At 40.3% G+C, this 14,710-nt stretch overlaps 1 protein-coding gene across 2 annotated transcripts in view; it reads right to left on the bottom strand.

The window, feature by feature from the left end:
- The window catches only part of ERMP1 (endoplasmic reticulum metallopeptidase 1), a 40,653-nt gene that overhangs the window by 8,387 nt on the left and 17,556 nt on the right, over window positions 1-14,710 (bottom strand). For both annotated transcript variants that reach the window (XM_087822673.1, XM_087822674.1), the window contains exons 5-11: window positions 12,355-12,501; window positions 11,610-11,702; window positions 8,332-8,544; window positions 7,257-7,477; window positions 5,651-5,825; window positions 5,066-5,256; window positions 2,105-2,257 (exon numbers count right to left, since the gene is read on the bottom strand). In XM_087822673.1, coding sequence (XP_087678799.1) covers window positions 2,105-2,257; window positions 5,066-5,256; window positions 5,651-5,825; window positions 7,257-7,477; window positions 8,332-8,544; window positions 11,610-11,702; window positions 12,355-12,501 — 1,193 coding nt within the window. The remainder of the gene's footprint in view (window positions 1-2,104; window positions 2,258-5,065; window positions 5,257-5,650; window positions 5,826-7,256; window positions 7,478-8,331; window positions 8,545-11,609; window positions 11,703-12,354; window positions 12,502-14,710) is intronic.

Genomic DNA, 14,710 nt, shown 5'->3' with positions numbered 1-14,710 from the left:
CTTTAACAGTAGAGCGAGCAGACCAACTGGGGAAGTCATCCTAAACAGAATTCTGTTCAGCAAGGAAAAATAATGCACTACAGTGACACGAATCAACATGGAAGAGTCTCACATGCTCTTAGGCAAAAGGGTATTTATGGAATGGCTTTACCTGTAAGAAGTTCAAAAACGGGCAAAACTATATGTTATGGTTTAGGGATTTATACATATGTGGTAAAATAAAAGGTAATGATTAACTCCAAACTTTAAGATGTTGGGTGAGTACGACTTTGGGGGCTGGGGAAAGACTTGGATCAAGAAGGGAAACTTGATTTTCTTAGGTACTGTTAATGTTCTTTCTTTTAAACTCAAAGATGGATTGTTTTATTATTAGTTTTATTTCTTAAAAATATTTTTTGGCTTGTTAAATTTTTCTTACAAATATATTTCTGTATTTAAATTTCATATAAAAATTTTGAAAACCATGAACACTAGAACTCCTTTTATTATTATTTTAATCTTCATCTTAGGATATATTTTCTATTGCTTTTCAGGGAGAGTGGAAGGGAGAGAGATAAAAAGAAAGAAACACTGATGTGAGAGGGAGACAACTGGTTGTCTCCCATACACACGCACCCTGACCAGGGCCAGGGATCAAGCTGGCAACTGAGTTACATGCCCTTGGCTGGAATCGAACCTGGGAATCTTCAGTCTGAGGGCCGAAGCTCTAACCACTGAGCAGAACTGGCCAGGGCTAGAACTTCTTTTAGACAAGGGCTTAAACAGTAGATACACACACACACTTCCCTCTCAGTGTTACATCGGGCCAATTCATGTGCAGAGAAATATGGGAATCACAGCTCACCAACAGACGGCAGACTTGTACCTAACAGAATTCTAGGGAAGGGCACCATGTTCCACCTGGAATAGCTTCATTAACAGAAAGCAGCCTGAAGAACATCAAACAGGAAAAGAAAAGGACTGCACAGGGCAGGGGCCGGTGACCTATAGCTCAGGGTCAAGTGGTGCACTACGATTTTTATAAATAAAGCTTTATTGGAAAATGGCCATACTCATTTGCTTAGGTATTGTCTGTGGCTGTTTTCACTCTGTAAAACAGGAGCTGTAACAGAGACCATATGACTGAAGATCTTAAAATATTATCTGGCCCATTACAGGAGAAGTTCACCAACCTCTGGCACCAAGGAAGAAGCAAACCCAAAATCCAAGCAGAGCAGGAGCTTTTAAAACTAAAAATCTGGCTTTTCCTAAATATTACTGATTTAATTAACTATGAAAATTAGAAGACATTATGTTGTACACCTGAAACTAATAAAGTATTGTCACAGAAAACATTAAATCCTCTAAAAATCAGCCGTTCTTCACCAAAGGTTTTGCAAACTGTAAAATGTCACATAAAATGTATCACAGTGTCTCCTCCGGTATATAAACAAGGAATAGCTGGCCCCTTTTCAAAAATCTCCTGATATTTAAGTTCAGTTATTATTATTACTTATGCAAGTCCCTCAATGAACTACCTAGGGTGTGCCTCTGGCCTTTCCGTCAGGCTCCCACCACCTCTCCCAGGGAAGAGGCCAGGGAAACGCACCCTCCTCCTTTCCCTGCTCATAGCTCCAGCTCTGAAAAGTCTGCAGAAAAATTGGAAATATAAGAAAATTCTAAGTCTCATTTTATTGACCACATACTACTTTGAGAGTTACCTAAGATAATTTTACTACCATTTTAAAATAGCTATTTTGTTTTGCCAGTTAATAGTTCAGCTTTTTACTGGCCTACAGATACTTTCCAGTCTGAACTTCTAAAGCTCGTTGCCCCATGATACATGTTTGCTGGTCGTTCCAAGTGGGTGCATTCTCACAATCTGAGCAGTAGTAAAAACAGCAAGCAGATGTTTCCAATTTGGTCTCTTGGGAAATGTCTACCCGATAAGATTGCCTATTGATGGTCAGTCTTTTTCCTCACGGTCTTACACAGAACAGTTGAATACAACTAAATAGGTCAACAGGAGAAATGTCAGTTGGTTTTCCTGTTGACTAGTGAAGCTCAAAACACGCAAGGCTTTCCTCTCCAGAATTCCAAATAGCTCACGCAAAACTGCTCTCACCTGAAGAAACACTCTCTTTGGCTTCGGACTGGCAGGATTGGAGCTGTATGGGAAAAAAGTTCCACTGCAAACAAGGAGGAATGTAATTGTACACACCAAAGTCAAAGCTAACGTGGTTTTTTTGGTGCTTTTGGCAAGGTAGATGAAGTTAATCTGAAACACAAAAATAGAAAGATTAACACTGGCAGAAAGGTGGCTTTAACTGACTTTATTTTGTGACAGTTATGTGACAATGAAGAAAATTTATCAGCATGTGCTAACGTACTGCAACACCCATTAAACAAAGCACTAATTATAAGGGACTTCCATCACAAGTCAACCTAGATAAATGAGAAATGCCCCTTTTCGACGGGCAGCCAGATAGCAACAGGGAAAAAGGAAACTGAAACAGTGTCTCTGCTCAGTTGGCAAAGAGACTAGATGATGTAGATCCACCACCAGTCAAACCATGACCTCATTTTACTTCCTATCCTCTCAACATGCTGCTAACACTGCACAGCAGACTATTTAACTACCAAAACATCACATCAGGCTTAAACAGAGGTAAGCTTTTAAGCATAAAATGGCCTATTTCAATAAAACTCAAATTTCATTCATGATGCTTTTATAATGTGCCGTGTTGGATCCATTTAGATGTATTTTCAAGACTTTGCCTATGTTCCTGCACATGAGGAAAAACTACAATATAAAGTCATACTGTCCCTCCCTTCAGTGCCGAGTTCACCAAACTCAGGCAGGAAGAGTGTCTCAGTCTAAAGGTGGCAACCAAAATCCTAAATATGCTTATTAATTGTAATGAAGTCACTGAATTAAAAGTTGTAGGGGGCACACATGACTTAGATCCCTTAGGGGTTCTGAAGGAGCCACTTTGAGAAACCATGATCTAATCCCAACTCCCCCCTTTGCCCTCTCCCCCTTACCACTACCTTCTAGGGTCAATAAGTAGGGAAGAACATAAATATGAATATATTTTTGAGATGAGAATAGAAAATTTAGCAAATAATCATGACCTACCATATACTCTACTACATAAAATTAAAGAATTTTATATCTATAATGTTAAAATATCCCATTCAGTATAATCTCCAAAAAAACAATACTGGTCTTAGGTAAAGGATCTTACATTTTTACACTGTGAGCACAGAAGTAAGTTTCCAAGGACTCAAAGCAGTGAGTTAGCAAAACACAATTTGCTACCCCCATTTCACCAACATAACCGTGACAGCCCCAGCATAGGTGAACCCCCAAGAAACCTGTTAACTAATCACTTGACAGAAATGTAATTGCTTGTTAACAAATATATTTGCTAGGACTAGAAGAATCCCCAAGGACTAGAAGAAAAGCTCTCTGAAATATGCATTGTGTTTCAATTCTCCATTACCCAAAGAGAATGGGCTCGCTATTAATAAGCCACTATCTTTTAACACACATAAAACAATGATGGGAATGGTAACCCACAGCATCGAAGAGCAGCAGAGCTATTTCACATAATGAAAATTGCATGAGGTTTTAAAGTATCCCAAGAGGCACTCTTAATAAAAAGCTTTCCTAAAAAACATGATTTAGAAGATAATATACTTTAACCCTCTTTCTTACAGTTTCCGAGATTCCATGCTTTGGGGTCGTTCTCAGAGTTCATCTTGAACCCTTCCACGTGGAACAGGAATGAAATGCCCATTCACTGACTATCATTTAAATACTCTGGGGAGCCCCGTCCATAACTTAGCTGACTCTAGATTAGGAACATTTTAGGATTTTCCATCCATCTCTGCAAATACCAGTAAGGATTTTAATCACTATATTAAGGGTAAAATGGCTGGCACACTCAGATTTCTTTTAGGACTAGTACAACTGACCTCAAATAACAGTGTGCATAGGGATTACTCTACAAGACTATTTATGCCCTTGCACATACAGCTATTTATTGGCTATTTAAGGGCCTTGCATGGATACCGCTGGTCATGCATGTGGTATTCTGACCTGCTATCTCTAGATCCTAACGTCCTCCACACAAGACGCCCTTCACTGTGTCAATATGAAAGAGCTCACTATCATCTCCACCGAGGAAAGAACTATAATAAAAGTCACAACTACTTTTTCTACTTGGTCCCCTAGCTTCAAACTTCAGAGTGTGCCTATGGGCATTTAGTAAATATTTCTTGTTCTTAGGAATTCCAATGAAAAGTGCCACAAACAGACCTGCCTCCCCGGGAGGGGTGGGGCCCGTGTCCTGAGTCCTGGAGAGTGTCTGCACCATGCAGAGGGCAGAACTCTGCTTGGAGCCTTCTCTGACCATGGGGGGCTGGTAATCAACTCTGGATCAGGTCCTTCCTTCCCTCTGGGAGAGGCCCCAGGGAAGAGAAATGGGTGGCAAAGGTGGGACACTCCAAGGGCAGGACACTGATAAAGCAAAATGACAAGCCTCCGATACTCTTTCATCACTTGCTAAATAAAGGCATTTGGGGTTATAGGTGTACATCTCTTGAGGAAACAGACTCAATTAATGAACTTGGCTGTGCGAACAGTAAGGTAAGTAGACTGGTCACGGAAAAAGCCCCATCAGAATTAGTCTTCCTTTACTAACAGCACTGATAAAACTATGTATTTATTATCACTGCCCTCTAATTAGTAAATTCAAGACACTATTAGGAATCATTCCAAAAACTTACCACCAAGCAACCTCTACCAGTCCTCATTTGGTAAGCATTCTGCAAATTCACATTCGGGTCATTTGAAAAGAGGGATCAGAGGATTTTGGAGGATGAGAGGGCAAAAAGAACAACAAAAACCCGATTCTACATTTTCTTACCATACCAAACCCACAATATGCACATCCATTCACTACTTCTTTCGCTTAAGAATTTCTCAATAAGTTATAAGCAACACTATTTCATAGAACGGTATGGCTAAACTCATCACATATTTATATAAAACATAAAATTAAAAAAATTTTTTTCTTACAAAATAAGAGGAGAGAATCATTGTACAACCAGCCAAAAGAGAAGCCAGCACAACATCAGGTGGGATTTCCGAACCACTCCTCCCCAGGATAGGGGTAAACATCTCAAACACTGCCCAGATGAGGTACAATGCATAAAGGTAAGGAATAAACATTCCCAGAAGGTAAAAGGCAATAAATTTTCCTCGGGCACCTAGGAAAAAAGAGAAAGAAACCAGATTCTGAAATTCTGCAGTGAGAGATCTGTTGTTTAGTACGGGTGCACCTTGGCACCTATCAGAAATTAGGTTAGATGTGACTCTTGCCCTTTGGGTATACATTATCTAGTGAGATAAAACACTTTCACTCAGAGAGGCTAAAGTACAAATAAGAATTAAACAAAATGTGTAAGTAATATATTAGCATGTGTTCATAAACGTGAAAATGGGATAGGGTATAAGGTATGAGATAAAAATCTGCATGATCTGAAAATAAACATCTACAATTTAGAAAACCTTCCCCAAAAGATCAAAAAAAGCGATAGTCCCTGGAAGCCTTAAGTATTTTAAGGTATTTTCCCATTTTTATCAAAACCAAAAATACCCTACCATGCTGCTCAAAGTCCTTGTGCACACAAAGCTTTGTGAGCAACGGAAATGCCACCCAGACAGCACTAATAAATGCCGAGCAAAGTCCTTGATAAGTGAGAGCTATAAGGGAACCACAATTCACAAACAGCGGGATGTCAAAAAACAGTTCTCCCAGATACTGGTCACTGGCGTTCTGAAAGAAAGAAACACACACACGAGTCTCATTCATGGGCCATTTATAAAAGATACTCTATTTTAATACAATTTCCACTGTTCAGAGGAGCTACACATTTTGTTTTAAGCAAGGTCTATCCTTTAGCTACCACCTATTATGAAGTAATAAATTCAGATGGCTGTACAGGAAAGGGGAATTTAACAAGATGGAGTAAAAACATCCTTGTATAAGATCTGTGTTCCTCCACCAGGCTATGTAAGTAAACTTTGGAAATGTCATAAAATAGAAAAACAGAGTCTCCTAAAAACATTCACTTCTGTAAGCTTTCCTATTTAGATACAACTTCCAAGGAATTTCAGGCAAACTAGAGAAATGGCCTGTGAAGGAGTCCAGCTGACCCTCTGTATCTGCAGATACTGCATCCACTGGGCTCAACCAAGGACAGATCGAAACTACTTTCTTAATGTTACATTGTTACTGAAGGGTACTGAACATGCACTGACCTTTTTCTTTGTCATTATTCCCTAAACAATACAACTGTTTACACTGTATTAGGCATAAGTAAAGTAGAGATGAGTTAAAGTATACGAGAGAATGGGCTTAGGTTGTATGAAATACTATACCATTTTATATAAGAGATTTGAGCATCTGAGGATTTTGGTGTCCCGGGGGCCTAGAAACCAATCCCCCAGAAACACTGAGGATGAGAGTGTAAGCTGCTGCAGTGCCACAGACAGCACACCTGGAAAACTGCAGCACTTTTAAGCAAATGGCCATCTGAGATTTTGCTTGATTCCTGAGTTTTTTCTATCTCCATCTGGTCTTGCAGTTCAGTGATTTTCAACCAGTGTGCCACAAGAACTTTGAAAACACGCAATACTTGACCATTTAGTCAGTAGCACTGACCTCTTTTCCCTTAGACTATGAAATAAAAAAATGACAACAGCCAACACAATAGCCATCCGGTGTGAATCAAAATTATATCAATTTTTTTGTCAGAATGGCAAAAAAATTTTTTTTTGGTGTGCCACAGAATTTTAGTAATTAGTTTATTTGTGCCAAATACGGTCATGTGCCACATGATGATAATGACAGACCACATGTATGCTGGTAGTTCCATCCCATTATAATGGAGCTGAAAAACTCCTGTCTCCTAGCGACACTGTAGCCATTGTAATGTCACAACACACTGCTCACGTGTTCACGGTGATGCTGCATGGCCATTCTATAAAAGTACAACACATGCAATCACAGCAGGAGGCTCTGCCACTTAGGTTTGTGCAAGTGCACTCAATGATGTCCGCACAATGATGAAACTGACCAGCGGCACACTTCTCAGAATGTATCCCTGGTGTTAAGGGCACGTGAGCATACAATGAATCCCACTTGAGTTTTTCTTCAATCCTTGAAGGCAGCAAAAAGAAATCAATAAACATACCTAACACTTACCACATAATAAAATCTTTTTGCGAGGGTATGTATAAATATTATTTTGGCTGCAGCAGCAGTTCCATAAAGACAAACGGAGACATAGAAGTGGTTATACCATGAGAGAGACTGTCCAATCAGAGAGATGAACACTGCTATAATGAGGACGGTCACCAGACTAGTGAACCAGCTTATCAGAGTGATACCAAGTCCACAGAAGAAGTCCTTCCTGTAGTTAGCCACTAAAGAAGAGAAAACACAACGTGGAGACCACCATCTTTATCAAACAATCTTATAACCCATCAGTAGAGTTAGAGCAAATGTTAAAACAGAGAAATTACTATGTAACTGAAAAGTACTGAAATGGCCCAGGCATAGGTTTGTTAAATTCTAGAACAGGGAAGGCATAAGGAATAATATTTAAGTAACATTTACTGAGAATCATTTACTAAAGACTCAAAGAGGTAAGTCTTCCAGGAATCGTTCAGCTATGTTCCTGCCTGGGAAAGTGGGTCATCTTAATCTGCAGCCCTTCGGGATGCTTTGTGTACTGAAATATCAGCGAGAATGGAAAACAAAGTTCCCATAAAATCTTGCTAAAAGAAGCTATCACTGGAAAAGAAGGAGCACAGGAAATAACTGGTGATAAAGGATTCTTTAGATTAACTGCTGAATATTTTATCTCATGACAGCACGTACCAGTTTAGACTATAAAACATTTCAAGCAAAAGGGGATCAATTTACCTAGCAGCAGTTCCTTCATACTTCAGAACAGTGTGCTATCGGTCAGCAATGTGGACAAGATGTTTCAACGGGACTTATCACTAAAAGTCAATCTGTACAAACCATTTTTCAATAGTTCCTACATGGTACTTCCTATGGAGTGCGTAAGTAGATAAAAACTGCCTGCTTTACCAAGACTAGAAGTATACTGAGCCTGTTAATCTGATATTCATTTAGAAATTTCTTACAATATAAATCAAATACTTTTCTGAGGATTTTTATCATCTTGGAAGGATATAAGCAAAAGAACTAAGAAACTTCAGGCAAACTCTATACCCATGCCAGCACTGCAGTTTGAGGGGAAAATACTTACTCTTATGTTTGGGCTGTAACAATTTTTTGCCCAGGTACAGAACAGCAGCCATTACCACCATGCAGTTAATTATGGAGCCAACGCGAGAGGGGTAGGCAATGACAAACAGGCCAAGCACATCAAAGAAGACCATGTTCCCATGGCGATACTTAGAAGAAGAAACCAACATATCAGATGTAGCTAGATATTTAAGAACTGCTAAAATGTTGTCACCTATTAGTAAAGAAAAGAAAGATAAAGTTGAATAAGCGGTCCAGTTCTGAGCAAATAAATACCTAGAAAGAATGTGTTAAGAAATAGCTCACTACCATCTTATTGCTCGACCCTACTTTTCTTACTAAATTTTTCAAATAAGCTCCAAGCTCCTACACTCTGTTTCCTCTCCACTTAGAAACTCACCCGACTGGCCTTCATCCCTTCCCACCGATTAGAACTATTCTCTGACCAGTAATACCTTCACTGTTGACAAACACAGCAGCTGCTGCTTAGTGCCTCTTCATTTACCAGGGATTTAATGCAGCAAGTGCTGCTCTAGAATTCAGTGGTGAGCCAAGAGACAAAGGCCTCTCATCAAGCTCACGGACACCAAACATGTTATTAAGAATTAATAAGGACAAATCAACAAACGACACGTGCTGGCGAGGGTGTGGAGAAAGGGGAACCTAGTACACTGCTGGTGGGAATGCAGACTGGGGCGGCCACTATGGGAAACAGTATGGAGGTTCCTCAAAAAATTAGAAATGGAGCTGCCGTTTGACCCAGTGATCCCACTTCTAGGAATGTATCCTAAGAATCCTGAAACATTCATCAGAAAGAATATATGTACCCTGATGTTCACAGCAGCACAGTTTACAATAGCTAAGGTCTGGAAACAACCTAAGTGCCCATCAGTAGATGAGTGGATAAAAAAGCTGTGGGACATTTACACCATGGAATGCTACGCAGCTGTAAAGAAGAAAAATCTCGTACCCTTTGGGACAGTATGGATGGACCTGGAGAATATTTTGCTAAATGAAGTAAGCCAGGCAGCGAAGGACAAATATCACATGATCTCACTTATACGTGGAATCTAAAGAACTTAATAAACTGATGAACAGAATAGATTCAATGACATGGAAGCATAGATGAGACTGACGAATGTCAGAGGGATGGAGTAGGGCGGGTGGGTGGAGGGGGAGAGGGTAACCAAAGAATTTACAGGCATATATGCACAACCCAAGGACACAGAGAGAGGGACTGGGGAGGGGGATGGGTGGAACGGGTCATTGGGGAGAAAAAGGGACATCTGTAATATTTTAAACAAAAATAAAAAATAAAAAAAATAAAAAGAATTAATAAGGAGCCCAGCCGGGAGTGGTTCAGCGGTTGAGCATCGACCTAGGATCCAGAAGATCGGGGTTTGATTCCGGGTCAGGGCACATGCCCGGGTTGTGGGCTAGGCAGCCGATCAATGACTCTCTCATCATTGATGTTTCTATCTCTCTCTCCCTCTCCTTTCCTCTCTCTGAAATCAATAAAGATATGTTTTTTAAAAAATTAATGAGGAATGTCAATTATATCTGAGTAAAAACAATGAGGAGAGGTATTCGAGTTCCCGAGGAATATATGGGAGACTAATGGAGTCTGAGGAGTCAGAGAAGCAACCCTGAGGAAGTGATATTTACAGCTCGGGACAGTGGGGGAGATGGTCCAGGCGAGAACTATGCAGATGAAGGCCCTGAGGAGGGAAAGTTCCGAAAACAGAAACGAGAGTTGTGAGGTGAGACACTCATTAGCTATGACAGGAGCGTCATTACCAGGCAGAACCCGGCACATCAGAGGCCTGCAGTGAGTGTATATTATATCAATGAATGAGTTTGAGTTTAACAGAGTAGAAAAACACCTTGAATGACTGGTGCTCATCCCACCCCTGACTTTCTCTTCTTTCCACTTAGGACACCACACTGTCTTACTGCAGGATTTCTAACATTGCTCCCCTGCCTCCCTAAAAATGTGTTTTCCCAAAAGCTCAGATTTAGTCCCCTACCTCTGCTTTGCTCTTCCAAAAACACCTCCATTCTCTGCACTTTCTGTGGTATTCCCTATGCCTTTCACTCCCAAACCCGCGTAACAAGTTTTGCCAGGAGCTCTAACACTGTACCTCTATTTGCATCTGTTTGGCTCACAGTGCTCATGGTCTCCCCCTGTCACTGCTCTGGATGAGGGTCACCTTCCCGCAGCCCTGTTAGAGTCAGTGGCACATCTTTCCCTAGCCAGCGAGGCTTTACACTTTGCAGTCATCTTTGCTGCTGTCCATCTGATTAATTTTCTCTAATTTGTCAAGTCTTGTTGAACTTACATTCAAAATGTATCTAATTCTCCACCCTCCACTCTCCTTTCTATCTTTTGTCAACACCACAGTCTAGGTCCTCATTATTCCACACCTAAATTATTGTCTCCTGGCTTAAATTACCCAGCTCAGGGCTCTCCGCACTCTCCACCATCCACGCCGGACAGCATCATGAGCCTGGCAGCATTGGAAGCCATCGTTCATACATGTGCTCAGGCCTTTAACGAGTCCTTATTTCTACAGCATCTTCTTGCTGATTTTTAAAGCTGCCTACAATTTTCTCTACCCCTACACTTCTACCTAGTTTCCCTCTATTTCTGAAAATACAACTCCCATTAGACTGTAGTCTGACAATCTACTCACCGACAGCCACCCCCTCCACCCCACCCCTACCAACACACAAACACACCCTACCCATGCCGGGCTCTTACTTGGAACATACTCTCCACTGGGCCAAATCCTACCAACTCTTTAAAGCTCAACACCAGACTCACCTCCCCTGACTACGCCACATCTCTCTGGAAAGCACTTTAACTCCCTTGCCCCTGTGCTGTCCTGACACATGTCCTATAACCCTCTCACCTGCCCTCACCACCCAACCTTGGATCAATGTAACTTTTCTCCACCTGGGCAAGCGGCCCAAATGTGTCAATGCCACCCTCCAATGTACAGCTTTCATTTTGGCAACACACTCATCGCTCAGCAATCCTACCATAACCCTGGGTCAACTCCCTTTCTAATTCCCCACAATGAAGTCTTACGCTCTTAATTGCTAAACTAGACTTCAAGGCTACACTTTAAGCCCTCATATCTCTATCTCCAAAGCCCCAGCTCATTCATACCATACACTGCCTCCCTAATGCTCAGGCCACAAAATAGTTATAGATTTATAGGTCATCCCTAATATTCCATCTTACCATATATGAAAAGTCTAAATTAGAATACCAACCTGCTCTCTGAATGGAATCTGTTAGAATTCTGTCCGCTGTGTCATACTTGGTGTGATAAATGTATCCATTCTCAATAAAAGCTAAGTCTATTCCTAAAACATACACAAAAAAAGGTCATTTTGCTTTAAACATCAACTTGTTTTAGGCCTATTTGTTTAATATATCAAATTCCTAAAAGACCAAATGTCAAAGGAGAGGCATGATTGCTTTGTCACATTTATGGATGAAATTCCCTTCCAAATTCTTATAAAATCTAAAGCTGTGGTACATAACTCAATACAGGAGTGAGGAGGTAAACTATTACACATTACAAGTCACACAGCAAAGACTAGGAATACTGAGCTTGGGAGGTCCTAGAATTTTGCCATCTATATCCTTGCCAGGCCAGAACCAAATTTTAACTTAAAATAAGCTGTACAATCCACCAAGGGTGGTGGCAAAGCAAAATAGCAATGAAAGTGAAAGATCCCCTAAAGGATCTGTTACCGTCTTTTGGGAATGAACTGCCAAACAGTTCTCCTCTGTTTTTGTCACAATGTGGGGCAAGATGACATGTTCTAGAAAAGGCAAGTATTTAAACTAAACTAGAGCTTAAAAGAAAATATTAGGAACTTAGTTTCAGTGAGTCAGAAAGCACAGCTCTCACATAGAGAAGGTGCTCTCAGAAAATGCTGTTTACTCACAAACTTCCAAAATGTAAAACTTGCTATAATTAAGCACTGTCACACATAACTGACAAAATACCTGGAATGTTCCCAAAATCCCTGTAGATGCGGAAGTCAGTATCTGAAGGAATGATGCCACTCTGAAAAACCTCCTGAGCCACCACAGATGCAAAAGGGTGTTTAGCTGCTGAAACATAAGCTTGGACCAACCAAGGATTTTCAGGACCTGAAATGAAACATGGCAACATAAGGTTAACACAGTAATTTTTTTAACATACAAATTTTTAAAAATATATTTTTATTGACTTTAGAGAGAGAAAAAGGGAGAGGGAGAGAAAGATAGAAACATCAATGATGAGAGAGTCATTGATCAGCTGCCTCCTGCACAACCCCTGCTGGAGACTGAGCCCGCAACCTGGGCATGTGCCCTGACCAGGAACCGAACCTTAATCTCCTGGATCATAGATGATGCTCAACTGCTGAGCCACACTGGCTGGGCCATACTAATTTTTTAAACACACCTAAAGTAGTTACTGTGGTGGTTTGGGAAGAAAGGTCCAGAGTGGTTTTGGTTTGGTATTGTTAATCATTTTTTTCTGTATTGCCCAACATTTCTCTAGTAAATATGTATGACTTTTAGAAAGAAAAATAACCTTTCAGAAAATAAAATTATTTTTAATTATAAAATAACATTATAAAAAGTTTTAAGTTTAAAAATGAAAAATCGTTCAAGAGTCCATCATCCTAAGAAACTATCACCAGTTTCATATCTTCATTTTATATATATATCTTTATTGATATCAGAGAGAAGAAGGGAGAGGGAGAGAGAGAGAGAGAGAAACATCAATGATGAGAGAGTCATTGATCAGCTGCCTCCTGCACGCCCCCGACTAGGGATCGAGCCCGCAACCCGGGCATGTGCCCTGACTGGGAACTGAATTGCAATCTCCTGGATCCTAGGTCGATGCTCAACTGCTGAGCCACGCCCGGCCGGGCATATCTTCAAGTTTTTTTAAAAAATGTATGATTGTGTGTACGTAGCTATACTCATAGGGTATATATACTCTGTACATTGCTTTCACTAAACATTATGTTAAATGCCTTTTCCTATGTTGCTAGATATAATGGTCATTTTAATAAATGCAAAACACTGAATATACCATAAAGTTCCTTATTACTACTGTTTATAATTTTTATCATTATTGATATACTTTTTTCAAATGTGGCAGTTTTCTCTTTAGGATAGCGAGATAAATTGTATTATTGTTCCCAATTATTCACTCCTCCCTCCCATGTAGCTTGTAACACCTCCCTGTGGAAGCAGCACATACACTTCTTCACCCTATTAACTGCAGGCTTGGCCATGTGAATTGCTGTGGCAAGTCAATTATGAAGAGAAGAGACATGAACCTCAACTGAGACTTTTAGAAGCCTTCACATGGTCCATCCCTCTCATTAACTTTGGCCATGAGATCAATTCATCCCTGACTGGGGCTTCTCCTTCAGCCTGGATCCTGATACGGCAAGGTTGCAGGGCACATACAAGAATCAACCAATGAATGTATAAATAGGCGGAATAAGTTTCTTTCTCTTTCTCTCTCAAAATCAATAAATTTTTTAAAAAATTTAAAAAGAATTTCACCAGACAAGTGTAAACCTTTTTTTTTTTTTTTTTGGTTAATCCTCACCTGAGGATATTTTTCCATTAATTTTTAGAGACAGAGGGAGGGAGGGAAGGGAGGGAGGAGAGAAAGAGGGAAACACTAATGTAAGAGACACACACTGACTGGTTGCCTCCCGCACACACTCCCACTGGGGCCAGGGATCGAGTCTGCAACCCAGGTACATGTCCTGACCAGGAATCAAACCTGCAACCCTTCGGTTCATGGGCTGACACTAACCACTGAGCAACACTGGCCTGGGCACAAAATTATTTTTAAAAAGAGTCTAATGGAAACCCTAGAACTAAAAATCTTAATAACTGATCTTAAGAATTTTAAAAGATGGTTTAATACAAGGTTAAACACAGCAAAAGAAAGGATTATAGGTTAACGAATTAAAGCACAGAAAGAAAAAAGTATGAAAATAAGTATGAGAGACCACAGTAAAAAGGTCTAATATATGACTAACTGGAGGCAAAATGCAGAGGCAATGCTGAAAGAGAGAATGACCAATAATTTTCCAAAACTCACAGAAAACATTGAGCTGTGAATTCAAAGAGCTCTACAAACCCCAAACAGAATAAATATAAAGAAAAAACACACTTAGCACCAAGACCGCTGCTTTTGAAAACCATTATCCACTAAAAGGAGGTGGTTCCTGCAGAGAAATGGCTAGCTCCAGAACTGGGGTTAGGAAAAGACAAGATAAGTCGGAACATGAAAGGGACGGGCCAGAGGAATATCAAAAGGTCTGAGACCCTAGTTGAAGGCACT

This window comes from Miniopterus natalensis, chromosome 12 (genome assembly GCF_054644295.1).
Source record: "Miniopterus natalensis isolate mMinNat1 chromosome 12, mMinNat1.hap1, whole genome shotgun sequence".
NCBI classification, from domain to species: Eukaryota; Metazoa; Chordata; class Mammalia; order Chiroptera; family Miniopteridae; genus Miniopterus; species Miniopterus natalensis.
The sequence above is the reverse complement of the archived record's forward strand: the minus strand, read 5'-3'. Positions and strand labels throughout refer to the sequence as shown.